Genomic DNA, 16,770 nt, shown 5'->3' on the forward strand with positions numbered 1-16,770 from the left:
TGAGTTCTGTAGGGAAAACGTGGGACTGCCAGGGATTGGAACAAACAGAATACATTATATGCATATATTAAGTTGCCCAAGAAGAAATTCAATGCGTAAAAAAGAGAATAAGACTAAATTCCAAGCAAAAAAAAAAAAAAAAAAAAAAGATAGCAGGCAGCGGCTGAGGCTGCAGAGGTGGCAGCGGCTCTGGAGGCTGCAGTCTGCGTCCGGGCTCCGGCCGGAGCTGCACCATGGTGAAGCTCGCAGAGCTGTTGGTGCTGCTGGACGCGCTGCTGGCCATGGCCTCGGGCTACTTTGTCAGCATCGACGCGCATGCCGAGGAGTGCTTCTTCGAGCAGGTCACCTCGGGCACCAAGATGGGCCTCATCTTCGAGGTGGCGGAGGGCGGCTTCCTGGACATTGACGTCGAGATCACAGGACCAGATAACATAGGCATCTATAAAGGAGACCGAGAGTCCTGCGGGAAGTACACGTTTGCAGCCCACATGGATGGGACATACAAGTTCTGCTTTAGTAATAGGATGTCTGCCATGACTCCAAAGATAGTCATGTTCACCATTGCCATTGGGGAGGCTCCCAAAGGACAAGACATGGAGACAGGAGCTCATCAAAACAAGCTAGAAGAAATGATTAACGAGCTGGTAGTGGCCATGACGGCTGTGAAGCACGAACAGGAGTACATGGAAGTCCGGGAGAGAATACACAGAGCCATCAACGACAACACAAACAGCAGAGTGGTCCTTTGGTCCTTCTTCGAAGCTCTTGTTCTAGTTGCCATGACATTGGGGCAGATCTACTACCTGAAGAGATTTTTTGAAGTCTGGAGGGTTGTTTTAAAGGCCTTTTCCTGTTGATCCCAAATTCACAATCAACTTGTTTACCAAACACCTTGGTCATAATAATGTCATTAGTTTATACATTTTTATTTTCTGAATGTTCATGACTTACGTTTCTTTGTGATTAATGGGTGTTGGGGAAAACCTGTTTAGGGAAGTTAGAGTGAAAATTTGACATTGATTGGCCTGTAGTTCTTACTTGAATGCTGCTCCATTATGCAGATCCTTCCAAGAGTTCAGAGGCTGTTAATGCTGTATGGGACTATGGTCTTTATTATGTTTTCACCTTCAGTTTTCATAATAAAATGCAGTTTGTTCAGGAAGCAGCCCACAGTCTGACTGCCTTCTCAGGAGTCCCTCATCTGTGTTCATTACCAGAGGTTCATTTTGTTGAGTCCTTACAGCAACAGTAGACTGAATCTTGACCCTTCTGACCAGCCGCAGGGCAGAGCGACCTGACTGGGGTAAGTTACCGTGTGGGCACACGGACTTTCTTGAGTTTGCTTTAAACTAGACTCATCCCAACACTTCCCCCCAAAGTTTTATATTGAAGGTTAGAACTGAATCACCTCTATTCGACTTGACACAAGCAGCCGACAGCTTAGGAGTCTGTTGAAGCCAGTGTCTGGGCGTGGGGCAGACTGCTCTCTCTCCTGTGCTGTACACTCTGCCCATTATCGGCGCTTGGGAAGAGCGCATGTGCTCGAGGGGAGCCTGCGTTTCTCATGCCAAAGGGTTAAGCCTCTTGGATGGCTTGCAGTGATAGGCAGCCACTGTCGGCCTTTTTGTCAGTGGCCTTGGAGTCCTGGTCTTCAGTGTCAGCACTAGGGTTCTGTTTATCCTCTGGTTTCTTTCTGTTTTTGGCACATGTCAGTTTTGTTTATAGAAAATCTCTCTGATGATGGGTTTAGTGAAAGTCGCTCTGCTTTGGGTGTGGGCCATCCAGGATTATGTGGTGACTGATGTCTGATAGCTACCTGGATATTTTATTTTCCTTTTTGGATCTTGCAAGGGGAAAACTACAAGTTACAACTTTTGTAAAATTAATTTAAATTTGTTATAGGTTTTCATGTTCAGGGCAAAAAAAAATTCAACCCTGGATGACTATCCTTGCAACAGTCTGCTGGTAAGGTGACTCTTTCACCATAGGGCAGCTGTTGCATGCCAATTTTTTTTTTTTTTGTGTGTGTGTGTGTGTGAAAACACTTCAGAATTGAATTAAAAGATGTAAATTTAAAATTGCTTGTGTATCTAATATGCCCCAGGTTCAGTAAATAAACAATTCTTTTTAAAAAACAAAACAAAAAAAAAGATAGCTTTAAAAGAACTGTAGAATAACTATATTTGATAAGAGAAATTTGACACGATGTGCTGATTTCTCAAAGAACATCTTCTCCTTGCCATTAAAGTCCTTTGGAGTGTAAGGACATTTTGCATTGTCCAAGCACTCAGACTATCAAATTAAAAACCCACTAAACTAATTTCTGAACTAGAGAGAAAATTCGGACTATACTACTTATAGTATAGTATAATATACTTATACCCCATTCAGAATGTCCTCACATCATGATCCACTGCCAAAGGATCAAGTGCTCTCAGACATTCATTCCAACTTTCACACACAGGCAACATCTCAATTTATTATCCTATTTAGGTATGTGTAAAGGAAATGATAATATGTATTACAGGAAAGATAGATGCAGAGTAGAACTGGTATGTGTGTGTAATTATGTTTGTGTTCACACATTTGGATGTGGATGCCAGAGGCTGATGCTAGGGAAAAGCTACATCCCCAAATGTGTAAGTTGTAATAAAACTTAGGCATTCACTTGTATATTTGAAAAAGCCATGATAAAATCAACTCTAAGATTTGTTTTAAAACATGAAGTTCAGTTTGAAAATATATATGCTAGGTATTGATACTCGTTGTGTGTATATTTTAACCCTATCACTACATTAACTTGTCTATTAATCAAGCTATGACAATAAAATTTCATTTAACAATAACATCTCCCTGAGGGGATAAAATACACAGAGTTACAGAAAGCCTTATTTTCTCTTTCTCATTGTCTAAATTTCTATTCTAAGCAACCTAGCCATCCTTTCAAGTAAAAAGAGCAAGAGAATTTTATAAACCAAGCATGGCAATACAGGAGATAAAACAAACAACAAGAAAATGTGTAACTAAAGCAGTGTTCCCAACCTTTTCCATATATCCTAGCACATGCATGGAAAGACGGTGTTTGTAAGGTGCACTGAATTTAAGAAATAGTAAAAAAAAAAAAAAAAAGAGGGAATTCTATAAATAGCAGACTCCTCAGACCCTAACAAACTGTTTTAAAAGCTACAAGCCTGGAACTCTTAGAAGGATCTACTGCTCATTTACATTATACACACCAGGTGCTCTGGCATTGGAAAGCTCTTTGCTAAAAGATTTTTATATTCATGTAATAAGGAAAATTGATCGCATAAGAACACAGAGTTTGTCACATCCAACATTTAGAATTAGTAGATTTGTTTTCTAGAAGTGTTTTTCAATATTTAGGATCCATATGGTGGTAGTTCTTTCAATAGGCCTCATATTAATAAATAATTATATTCCTAGAAACATGGAAACTATATGTGAAACAACATTCCAATATATATACTTAAAATAACATTTCCTATCATATATACTTACAAAAGACTTTAATATTTTTGAAGCCATAGAAGAGACTTATAGTACTGTAGTGCATACCATGGCAACATTTATTCATTTATTTTGTATAAAATACTTGCTATTGAAATATATCACTTAAATTTATTATAAATAAATTAGGCAAGATAGTATACAAATAATATTATTAAATCAGATATTATAGGTATTTATGCCTAAACAGCAAAAAGAAAGAAATGTTTTTTATGTATATGTATTATATAAAATTTGTTTTAAAGATATAGGACATCAACAATCCCAGGGAAAACATGTGTCCTAATTAAAGAGAAGACCAGGAAGAGCCCAGATCTCCCTTGTTTGAGCAGAATGAAAATGGAATTCTAGGGAGGCAAAATTGTTAGAATTCATCAGACATGACACAGAAAAGAACAGAGCTGAAGATATAAGGTACTTCAGCCAAGTAGAAAACCTGGCAAGGGGGCTATCCACCATACAGAAAGGAACCATATGGAAGTATTAAGAAGAAAGTCGCCCTATTCCATATGAAAGGCAATTTAGAGAGTACACAGAGAGATCATAGAAGTGTCTGCCTCAGAACTAAGTCAAGTTATCTCTAGATGAAAAAGTTCCTTGGCTCTAATGACAAAGTTTAAAAGCCGAGACTCCAAATTATCCCCAGAGTTTCTTAAATGATTCAAAAAAAATCCCAGAGAGACTTAAAATGGAAACATATTCCACATGTGAGTGTAAGTAAGTCATATAATCCCTAGAAATTAATACACAATTATTAGTCATGCAAAGGAGCAAACTACTATCCATCATGAGATGAAAAAAATCAATCAAGCAAAATCAGCCCAATTTAAAACTGAACTTCATCAAAACTCAGAACATCTGGATCATCAAAAACACTGCTGCAAGAATGAAAAACAAGATGCAGATGAGGAAAACATTTGTAAACCAAATTTCTCTTTAGAATACATAAGAACAATTCTCAAAGCCAAAAAAATATAAAAACTTTAATATGGGCAAAATATTTAATCATGCATTCACCAAATAGTAGACTCCAAACATGATGAGGAATATAATCTTAATGTTACATCATTAGGTAAATGTCAACTAAAGATCTAATGAGGTACCAATATGTATTTATTGAATGAGAGTATTGAATATGGTAATTATTTTATGACTTTTTATAATATAATTTTTCTTAGAAGCTATTCTAAAGGATAAGATTTATTTGGGGTTTACCATTTTGGACATTGCAATTCATGTGGGTCTGTGATGAAACCAAACATTATGGAGAAGAGTGTGGTAGAGCAGACACACTCACCTGTGGCTACTGAGAAGCAGTGAAGGCATTAGAAGGATCCAGAGACAAGATTCTATTAATTCAGAGTCATACTCCAGAAAACCTACTGCTTCTAAGCATGTCACTTTGCTCACCAACTCCCAACAGTGCCCTCAAGCTATGAGTCCACCAGAAAAGTAATCCATTCATAAAATCACAGCCTTCATTGGTCTAGTCATCTCTGCTGATGGGATCAACAGCTGGAGACCCAAGCTTTCAACATGAGCCTTTTGAGAGACACTTCACTTCCAAGTCATAAAGCCCTGTGCATAGCTAAACTACATATAAATATTTTCTATAGTTAGAATATATTCATGTTGCATATATCACAAATGCATGAACATTGCCACTACTTGCTAGAAATTGCGATTATCTGGAACAGGCCTGTGCTGCCTGTCAAAGCAGACATGGCCTTCCTGGCAGGCTAGGGCCATCCATGTGCCTGCTGCTGATACAGGTGTGACCCAGGAGCAAGTGGCTTGGTTTGGTGACTCCCTTTTTATTTTAGTAAAGGCCAAAGACCAAAAGCTTCCTGGGTTCCAGAAACTATATTTACTTGACACAATAGTGCTGTCATAAGAGTATCTACTCTCAGCCGAGCCCTGAAAAAATCAATTTTGAGACAGGAGGAAATCTTTATTGAATTTACTACTCACTCTTTCCCAGGCTGCTGCTTCTACAGCCCACCCTCCTGGAGTGAGAGCTTTGTCCTCGTTCAATGTTTAGTTGCTGTGTTGGTAATTTCTTATTGTTTTTAGAATTTGTATGAATTTTGTGCTAAAACCAAAGGACAGTAAAAGCCACTATAGTAAAAATGTGAATAAAAATGAATGCCTGAATAATCTTTAAAGCCAGCTTCTGTCTTTAGTAGATAAATTTCTTGTACTCTTATTAAAACCAATCATGAGTTACATACTTCTAATTTATAATTTTCTAATTGCACTGTATATTATTGTAGTCATAAATATGTCTCCATCTCCAGCCACACAAATAGAGACAGAAGACAATAATAATAAAAGGGTGGTTACATTGTTAAAACTGATTCAGAAAGCATCAATGCCAAAAAACTTGATTATTTAGCACTCCTAAGTCAACAAATTCAGTATGAGAATGGTAGAAACACTCGGTGCTTGGCTTGAGCTGCTATGGATGCTATAGATGGGATGACTTGGGTGTTTATTCCTTCAAGGCCTTGGAGGCAGGAAATCTCACTGAGCAGTAGACAAATAAGTGCCACCTCATAGTTTCTTTTGGTTTATAGTCAATTGCAGGTTGAATTAAAGGAGAGACCAAATTCCTTTTTAAATGTCCAGAAATAAATCTAAAATATTGATCCAAATGAAGCAAGATTTAAGGAATGTGCAGTTAAATGCAGTTGTGTCCAAAGAAATATTTTCATTTTGTTTTTTGTACAAACACGACATTTTGAAAGCACAATGTAAGTCTCTGAACTATTGAAATATGGTTGGCCAACACGTGCACCAGAATGGTGTCTCATGTGTGAAAAGATTCCCACTGAGTTGAAAATTTCCCAAGAGTTTGTACTCTGGCACCATCTAGTTTGGTAAAGCCATCAGAGAATTTGCATGGCTGAGCTGGTACTCAGCCTGAAAACATAGTGACAAAACCACCAGAACATCAAAATATCATAAACTAGGTGTATCATCAACTACAAGAAGTTCACATTAGTTTGGCAAACTGTGTCTCAAAAAGAAAAACTGGAACCACAGTTCCAACATTACCAAAAGATAATAAAATAAGTATGGACCACTCCCTATCCTTTAACATTTGTCTTTTTTACTTGAAAATTGTTGTCAGTCTAATAATTATCTGTTCACAGTGTATCTTTCATTTTGCTTTCAAAATTCATTCATTTTTAATGTTTTCAAATTTTATTCAGTTTGTGTGTTTGACTGATTGCTTTTCAAGTTTTGGTCTCACTACACAGCTCTCGCTGTCCTGAAACTCACTATGTAGACTAGGATAGCCTCAAGTTCACAGAAATCCACCTGCTTCTGCCTCCCAAGAACCAGTATTAAAGGTATGTGCCACCATGCCCAGTTGATTTTATTACTTTAATATTTATTTTATTTTTATCTATGTATATACATGTGTGACCTGGGTGTTGGGAACTAAACATGGGTCCTCTGGAAGAGCAGAAAGGGCTTTCAACCACTGAGACATGTCTCCAGCTAGAGAAATTCTTTATTTAAAAAATATTTAATTGCCGGGCGGTGGTGGCGCACGCCTTTAATCCCAGCACTCGGGAGGCAGAGGCAGGCGGATCTCTGTGAGTTCGAGGCCAGTCTGGGCTACCAAGTGAGTTCCAGGAAAGGCTCAAAGCTACACAAGAGAAACCCTGTCTCGGAAAAAAAATTTAATTGACATATATAGAATATACATATTAATAATAATTGTATGTATTCAAGTTCCTCAAAATGATAGTTGAATATGTTCATACACATTGATTATCACAATGCAATTAATATCTATTTCCACTCATTATATACAATATTTAAAATGAGTTCATATAATATTTAAATTTTGTACCATTTTGTCAGCATTTACTCTTTTCTCCCACCCATTTTGTGTATTTGTGTAATGTGTATGCTTGTCTGTTGCAGTGTGGAATATTTCTCTTCTCTGTCTCTTCCAGAATGTTTTTAACTCTATCATGTAATTTAATATTTTTCTTTGTTTTGCCTAATGCCCCATTGAACCTAGCAAGTTTTTAATATTTATTAACTATATTTTAAGTCAATAAGTTATAGTTTAGTTTTGCTACATACTTGTCTGGGGTCTCTTTAATTTGATTACTTTGCTTTATTTGAGTAATTTCACACTTGTCATCTTTAATCATTGAAAATCATCCTACTGGAATCTCTTGTGTTCTATCCACGGAGCTTAAGGCACTTAATTCTTTCTCTGTAAATATTTAATTACCTTCACAGTTGCTCATTTCCTCTTGTGATTTCTTTTTTGAATTGGCCTTCTTCTGAGAGGAGACATTTTCTTTTATTGGAGTTCAAGGTCCCCTGGCTTAAGAAAATATCCTATTGCATTTCAAATGCTGCTCTTATACTGGGGATATCAGCTGCATAGTGAGTATTTGTTTTAAATGGTTGGCAGATTGTCCCTGTGCCTTTTAAAGGATGATGTTAATTCACATCTCATATTATAGCAGAGTATCAGTATACATTTTTCAAATATTATGAGTGAATTGAAATGGACAAAAGAAATGCTTTAACATTCCTCTCTACAATATTTCCCTATTCTATGAATCTGGGTTGGTCCTCTGAGGCCTTCAAGCCCTAAAATATATGAGAAATAACTATGATCATTCTAGAGTTTGGAAGCCTCTGGGCTTTGACTTCAGCTGCACAAACTTCCCATGTGAGTCCAGTTATTCTTGTGTCAGCACTATGGAGAGACAGAGACCCTGATACTCTGCACAGAAGAGCTAGACAGCTAGAGATTGCTCTAGAGGACCAGGATTGCCACAGCAAAGTTCAATGGATTGTGTAGTTTCACACAGCTCAAATCCATTTCCTAAAGTTAATATTTCCTGGTTATATCAGTGGTCTTATATTTCTGTAATTAAGCCAAATAGTCAATAATGTATTGTCATCTTAATATGCTCTTGAACTGAGTTTGCATTAAAGTTGCTGATAACTTTTTTGCATCTATGTTTATCAAGGAAAATATTCTGGAGCTCTGTTTCTTTTTGGTACTCATACCAGGGTTGGGTCAGGAAGTAATGGTGCTTTTGTGCAATGTGATATATGGGGCCTCTTTTCCTTCTGTATCATGGAACAGATTGGGGAGCACTGGTGTGAGGTTTTTTTAAAGTTTGGTAGAATTCAGAAGGAATTACATTGGTCCTGGAGATTTTGTTGTTGGGAAGCTTTTTATTACTTCCTCAATCTCATTGTTATGGACAATTAAAAAACTTTATCTTCAACTTTGTAGGTTGTATATTAAAGGAATTTATCCATTTCTTCTAGATATTTCAGATTTGAGGAATATAAATTTTCAAAACACTCCCTAATGTTTCTCTATATTTCACTGTAATCTGTAAAAACCTAAACTTTCCCCCTTTAATTCTCTTAATTTTAGTTCTTTCTCTTTCTTTTGTTCCCATTTTAGGCTCTCAGTATGACTGAACTTTTACTAACATGTTATCTTTCAAGCCAGCACCAGCTGTCACCCTCTGGGTCATAAAGCATGACATCAGATACCTCATCCCATCTGCAGAACATTTCACTGGAGGAATCACTACTCCACCAAACCTGAATCTGGTTAGAATGCTTGTGAGGACCGTGCTCTTGTCCTGAGTCTAACATTATCTGACTCTCTTTGGCTTATCTTTTGGAAGTAACTTCTATGTTCCCTCCCTGACCAGGGCACAGCATAGTTTAGGATTTGCAGAGCTTGCTCTTCTGCATTGTTTCTTTCTTTTTTTAATTCTATACTTTTTTTCTGCCATCCTTTCATTTCTGTAGTGGATGACTGAAGTTTTTCTTCTGTTTTTCTCTATAGGGATAGAGTATTATGAAAATACATCTTACAATGAAAGAGACTGGAGCTTTTGCTGGACCTCACAGCTGAGATAATACAATCTGGAGTCACTGAAGATTTAAGACTGATATCCTATTCAGCCTGCTTGTTTAGCATGCCTTTAAGAGAAAAATGAAACAAGCAAACTTGCTGGCCTTGGATTCCCCATGTAATCAACTTTTGAAACCTAAAGTAATACATGGTTTTAATCTCAAATTTTATACTCTTCCTTGCCCTGATTCATGAGTAATGACTGTGTATATATGTATATTATAGTAATAAATGCTAAAAAAAGACAATAGATCAAAATCAAAGCTTATGTAATAAATATCCACCACTAGTGATACAGGTATTATTTGATAAGTGAATGTTTGCTCTTCGTGCTTTGGGGTTAGTTGGAGTTAACTTTAGTCCTTGTAAAACTCTATTACAAGTTGTAATGTATTCCTCATTCCTTCCTCCTGTGATGCTTTCTGTACTGTTCAATAAAAGAGAGAGCAAAGCCTTTTGTTAGATGCAGACTCACAATACAGAGAGCATTCAGGCAGAAGCAGGTTGAGAATAATACAACAAACAGATTACAAATAGGTCAAAAACAAGAGCTGCAGACAGAAGACACAGGGAGAGAAGTGAAGAATTCAAACTTAGACTCATTTTTGGTCAAACTATTTCAAGAAGAAGTACTTCCATTTCTTTCATTAATGTGACTCTGAAGCATTTTGGTGCCCCTGGGGCTATTTTAAATGGTTTTAACCAATGCATCTCTTTTTGGAGAAAAAAAGTTATTTTTTTTCTTATTCTGACTCTCCAACAGCATACACAGAGAAGTCTGGTATACTAAATAATGTTTTCTTAAGGCCATGTAAATTTTTCCTTAATTAAAAAAAAATGTATTTTGCCTGTTGTGCTTGGTGACTGGTTGCTAGGAAGAGTGTGAGTTCTCTCCCAGGGCCTTGCACAGAATAGGTGAGAGTTCTGCCACTGAGCCACACTCCCAGGTTCCTTCTTTTGAGACACATTCAAACTCATCTTCTTCCTGCTTCTGCCTCTACATTGCTAGGATCCTAGACGTGTGCCACCATATCAGCTTATATTTTCTGGTTGATGCATAATACTATAGCTGTGTAAAACTAATAACAGTTTAAGGAAGAATCTGTGAAATTAATCCCTTACTGTTAAATGGTCTCCTTTTCCTCAAGAGGTGGCAAATGAATGCGAATGTAGATACTGCCTTGCTTAGGTTAAACCCTCCTCTTTCAAAATTAAAATTTAAAAAAGAAATGAAACAAAAGTTTATCATCTTTGAGGGATTCAAGGAAATGGATGTAGATTATTTTTAAGCTTTTTGTGAAATATAAACACATGAAATGGATTTGGACTTAATATAACTCAGTTTAGAGACCAAACATAACACTGCAATGCTAACTCTAGAACAGCAGCTATTTATTTGGAAAAGCATCTTTAAACTAAGTGGAATTAGAGAACAATTGCAAAAAAAAAACTAGATAATTTTAATGTAGATAAAAAGCCACATATTCTTCAAAGTTTAATAAAAATGCTTGTATTATTGAAAGCACATTCACAGTTTTCAGTACATGCATAAAATTATTTTTTTTAATTTAATACACATTTCTTAGAAGTGGCATCTTGTTTCTGGGAAATGCTATGGTTATCACATACATTTGTCACAAGAAGCAATTACTGGGAGTGCACTTTCAAGTAATAAATATAAAAAGTATATAGTCACAAACACTATGAATGTTTATTCAGACAAAATTAAAGCAGTATTGATAACAAGAGCAGACAATCTTGCTGATTAAATAAAGTTGAGACTATGAAGATGATTACCAAAGGACAAGATGAGATTAATGGTTGCAAATGTGTAAGTCTTCTTTCTCTCATCTAAAAAAAAAAAATCTAAGCTGGCAATATTGTTCAGTGGGTAAAGGGACTTGTTGTTAAGTATGAAGACCTGAGTTCAATTCCCAAGACCAACATAATGGAAGGAGAGACCTGATGCCTGTAAATTCACCTCTGATGTCTTTTTAAAAAAAAATAAATTTGTTTATTATGTATACAGTTTTCTGCCTACATGTGTCCGGGCAGGCCAGAAGAGGGCACCAGATCTCATTATAGATGGTTGTGAGCCACCATGTGGTTGCTGGGAATTGAACTCAAGGCCTTTGGAAGAGCAGCCAGTGCTCTTAACCACTGAGCCATCTCTCCAGCCCCACCTCTGATGTCTTTAAACTTACTATGGCACAAGTACACCTACAAGTATGCATGCATGTACGCATGCATGTGTGTGTGTGATTGCACCTACACACACAGGAAAATAGAGCCAGTATCTTGAAAAGAACTCAGTTAAACAACTAAAAAAGAACAATGAATGAAGAAACATAGCTAGAGAAAGGAATTTAACTGTCTAACCAGGACTATCATGTGCACAGCACCAGGAGCAAGACATGTTGTGACTACATTACTGCAAGAAAGAATATTGCCAGCAGAGCTCCAAAATGAGTGCTGACAGTAGTGCGAGATCATATTAACACACCGTCTCAAGTGGATCTACTAATATAGTTAAAAGAAGGGGATGTTAAATGCAATCTTGAAGAATGTAGACAACCCCAAGATTTATACAACCGCCGATATTAGAAATCTGACATTTACCAAAACTCATGACATTAGCTACAGAATTGTTCTGCAGTATTAACATTAAGTTACTTTTCAGCCAGTATTTAAGATAAAAACCAAATACTAATATTGTAGAAGAACAAAGAATCTACTAGAAATATGAAAGTTCACACTATACCAGTCAAGCTCAACGTGATATTGTCAGATTTGTTTCCTTCATCTGAAAGATATAAAGCTCTGGAAGTTTGAATCACCAAATGTGTCCATCTTTTGTAGCTATATTTTAATAACTTTGCATCTCAGCTTCGAGTGAGAGTCTGATCTTTGGTAACCGCAAAAGTGTGCAGTGGGCACACACGTGGATGGAACCTGCATTTGGCCCTGTCTCCTTGTTGAAAGAAAACATGTATTTCAGGGCCTTAAAAACATTAACTTAACCTACTGCTATTTCAGGGTTTCCAGGTAGCAGTAGATCAGGGACACAATATGAAGAATGTGAGAGTTATTTCAAATGACTTAAAGCACTTACTTTTCAGAACTGTTATACTTAATTTCTCTATTTTTCCTTTTAAATGTTTCAAAGCCCTTTTACGAAGGTATCTTATGGCTTTTCTGGAAAACTGGAAGCACATATATTCATACACTCATACACAGAGACAAAGACAGACAGAGGCCTCTGGCCTTGTCTGTGTGGTAGGTTCCAATGAGGTGAGGAGAAAAGCCCCAAGCTGAATGTTCATGGTGTCCTTCTCTAGACAGCAGTTCAAGGCCAAACAAAAATAAAAAGGAGAAAACCCTCTAGTGACTAGGTCCCCCTTTCGGCTTCTACCCAGATGAGAGCAAGCAGCCTCTTCACCATGCCATCATGCCCCTTTGTCCCTTAAACTGTGGGCCCTAATAAACCTTCCCTGCCACAAGTTCCACTTCCCCAGGGTTTGGTCCAACAATGAGGAAAAGTGGCTAATGCAGGCAGTAACAGTCACTCTGAACATCATGACTAAAAATTATTTCTTTTATCTTTGAGAGTATGATACAATTATACGATTTCTCCTCCCCTTCCCTCCATCCAACCCCTCGTGTATACCCCTTCTTCCTCTCTTTCAAATTCCTGGCCTCCTTTTTCCTTAATATGTAACCACAGTCTGCGTAAGGTTACTTGTATGCATGTTTTCAGGGACGATCATTTGGTATTGACCATTTTTAGTGAAACAAATCTACAGCCAACTAATCTTGGCTTTTGTCACATATACTTGAAGATGGAGAAAGTATTCAACCTTCTGTTTTCCAGAGCTCAATATTCTGCTCTCAGTGACATGTGTGCATGCGTTTACGTGAGAGAGATGGTTGCCTTCTAATATCTTGGTGATTAAATGTAAATTTGTTCTTAAAAGTATACATGTAAAATATATTAGCCATCATTGTTGAAGGACATAAAATATACCCAACAGATTATCTAATGTTAAAAATACAACCTTAGCTATTAGTAGTTTCTACAATCAAAGAGCCTAATATGCATCAGTGACATCAGAAAAAAAAAAAAGAACAGCTATAGAAATAATTGGAATCCTATTTAGTGGGTAGTCTATGACTTAGAAAATCATACTTAAAATATCATCTTGGAAGGCAGACATTAGGCAAATAATAGCTATGATTGAGGGAAGACGCTAATGGTAGGCAAAAGATTGTATGTTTTCCCATCTCTTATATATTTGTGGGAATTTTTAGTCTCTTATTCCACCTGCCAACAGAGTAGTCTAGCACTGCCGCTTCATTCCTCATTATGTGTGGGTGTTTATGAGGGAGGATGGATGTCTGTCAAAAGTATAAGATGCCCACGGAATGTCTGAAAATACCAAATTTCATATTGCAAAGTTATTGCTTGGATTTATCTGCTATGCACAGACTGCCTGGTCAGAAGCCACTCAAACTTCAATGAGACAGCTCTATTGGAAGCCAGAATCAAAAGCAATACTTTGTCAATTAACTGTATTAGTAGGAGTTTCTTTTTTCTTAAAGTACCCACAAAGTCATCACAGATTAATACTGCCTAGACTCAGTGTTGTTTTTATGATTAGCTAATTAAGCACTTATTCACTGCTGCTGGTTTTATATGTAAATGTGCTATGGTTTATTGTGATGTATTAAATTCTATTATGTTAACACTTCATTTTACTAGTAATTGATGCATGCTGATGTTATTTGAACTCTTTTTTTTAAGACCCAGAAATTTTCACTTATACATGTTGAAATAAAATTATATGAAATTACAACAATCCTGAAGTCACTAATAGAATATAAATTTCATATTTGTTTACAGAAATGAATGAATGTGGCACATGTATTATCTGGATAAAATTCACGAAGGGTTTATAGACTAACCAAATTTTCTTTGTGCTTGAAATGATTATAGAATGAAAAGAACAAAGTGATTGTCAGTGAATACTCTTTCCTGTGTCTCTGTTTAAAATAGATTCCATTAGAAGAATTAATAAGAGCAAGACTAGCAGAAAAGAACTCTAAGTGCTGAGGGTGCTGAGTTGTTAAATTATACACTAAATATTTTATTTCTCGGTTTTTGCATAAGCTTCACATTTAATAAAAGAACTCAACATTTTAGAAAAAAATCTCATAGGAATTTTTTTTTCACTTTTTGGAAATGTGGGTTAAAAGCTAATTAAAGCATAGCATCTACTGAGATTATATTCTTCCTAGGATGGGTGTTTAAATATACTTCTACCTTTAACTACTAGCTGCTTACATGATTAAGAATGAGAATGAAGAATGCATTAAAGATTTATATTAATTATGCATTAACCACCCTAACTGTTCAACTGTTGAGGAGAGCTATAGGACAAAAACAGTTTATACTTGGGGAAGAGCTTCATTAAACTACAAGAAGAAAAGAATATTCAGCACAAGGTGTCCCAGATCACAGGTGCTGGTGTCTCTACCACCCACAGCTAGGATTTGCAGAGCACACTTTGTCTCCATTGTAGAAGCATAACCAACACTGCACCCTGACCTCAGGAAATCCAGCATCTGCTCTTTACAGAGATAGGGATATTTCTCGCTTGATCATGTAGGCACATTCCAGCTATGGGATCACTGATGGAATTTTCAAACAACAGTCACCAATTCTCAAATATTAACTGAATTTTCAACAATTCAATTTTGTTGCTATTTAAAATTACTCAAGATGCCCAGGGTTCAATATTCAATCCCACAATGTTGCCAGTAGTTTGGCAGTATTGGATTATAGGCCACTGTCTTAGATATTTTTTTCTATTACTATGATAAGACATTATTACCAAGGCAATTTATAAAAGAAAGCATTTACTGGGGTCTTCCAGTTTCAGAGGATTATGGCCATCATTGCAAGGAACTTGACAGCAGGCAAGTCGGCGTGAAACTGGAACAATAAATGAAAGCTTACATCTTACACAAGAAGCAGAAGAGCTAACTAGGAATGATGTGTTCTTTTGGAACCTCAAATCTTGCCCCCAATGACACACCTCCTCCAACACCACACCTATTAATCCTTACCAAACTGTTCTATCAACTGTGCATCCTGTATTCAAATATGTGAGCTTATGGAGGGTATTTTCGATCAAACCACCACAGCTATCACATCCTTGTTACCTTTAATCTCTAGTCTTGACAAGAGATATAAGCTTTGACACATTATCTGTTTCCTCTTGTGACAACATTGGCTTTCTGAGAAACTGGTCTCCTTTTTAAAAATTCTAAATTAAATGTATTTCTAAGTCTTCTATGTGTAGTCTATGTGTAGTTTCTACAGGCCTAGACTTTGAATGACTTTTTACTAATCCTATACATACCCACTATTTGAACTTATTTTTCCCAGTTACTTTTGTTAAAAAAAAAAAAACAAAAACAAAAAAGCAAAAACAAAAAAAACACTACTTTGCCTTTAATTCCAGCACTTGGGAGGCAGAGGCAGGTGGATCTTTGGGAGTGCCAGGCTGGACTACAGAGCTAGTTACAGGACAGCCAGGGTTACACAGAGAAATCCTTTCTCAAAAAACAAAGCATAAACAAAGTCACTATTTTTTAATGGTGTACTGATTAAAAGCTTATGGTAGGGCAATAGTGGTATAATGCTTCTGAGGGCAAGAAATGAGTAAGTGATTTAATTTAAGGCCCACTTCCAAGATGGAGCCAATATGTGACGTGAGTGGGTGACCAATAACTTGAGACTAGATAGCGCAGGAACCTAGGGTAAAACAAAATAAAGTCTAAAAATGAAAAAAATATAGTGATAAATCGACTCCTAATGATATACTCAGATCAATGCCTTGTTCAGCTACAGAGAAAAGTTTTTAAATTCTTGTGAGGTAATGTTGTTGGCCATATTACAAGAATTACTCAAAATTTGTTAGTCAATTTTAAAATATAAAATTATCAAGTACTTTTACTTGAAATAAGACACTGCTTTGTCTAGCTTACTTTTCTGCGCTTCTGGTGGGGGTGTAGTAGGACGTTTTAGCCAGAAGGTGGCGTTGGTACAGTTCCAAAGTAGGGCCTATTGGCGACCTTTGCTGACCTCAGCTGTAGGCAGGAATTCAGATGGTGGGGAGCCAGAGCTGGCATTCAGGGTGCAGGGTAATGCCTCACTCACAGTGGTTTTTTGCTGGTCTTGGGGCTAAGCTAGGGAACTGAGACTGGATGAGCTGCTTGCTTTTTCATGAATGGAACCGTGTAGGCGTTTCCTGGTT

At 36.8% G+C, this 16,770-nt stretch overlaps 1 protein-coding gene across 1 annotated transcript; it reads left to right on the plus strand.

The window, feature by feature from the left end:
- The first annotated feature begins 233 nt into the window (after positions 1–233).
- On the plus strand, positions 234–1,500 carry LOC107402517 (transmembrane emp24 domain-containing protein 2). Its single transcript, XM_042264093.2, has one exon. It carries the CDS (start codon positions 234–236, stop codon positions 855–857), a length of 624 nt encoding a protein of 207 aa, XP_042120027.1. The 3' UTR covers positions 858–1,500.
- The last annotated feature ends 15,270 nt before the right edge of the window (positions 1,501–16,770 follow it).

The sequence above is a fragment of the Peromyscus maniculatus genome, chromosome 19 (assembly GCF_049852395.1).
Source record: "Peromyscus maniculatus bairdii isolate BWxNUB_F1_BW_parent chromosome 19, HU_Pman_BW_mat_3.1, whole genome shotgun sequence".
Classification (NCBI taxonomy): Eukaryota; Metazoa; Chordata; class Mammalia; order Rodentia; family Cricetidae; genus Peromyscus; species Peromyscus maniculatus.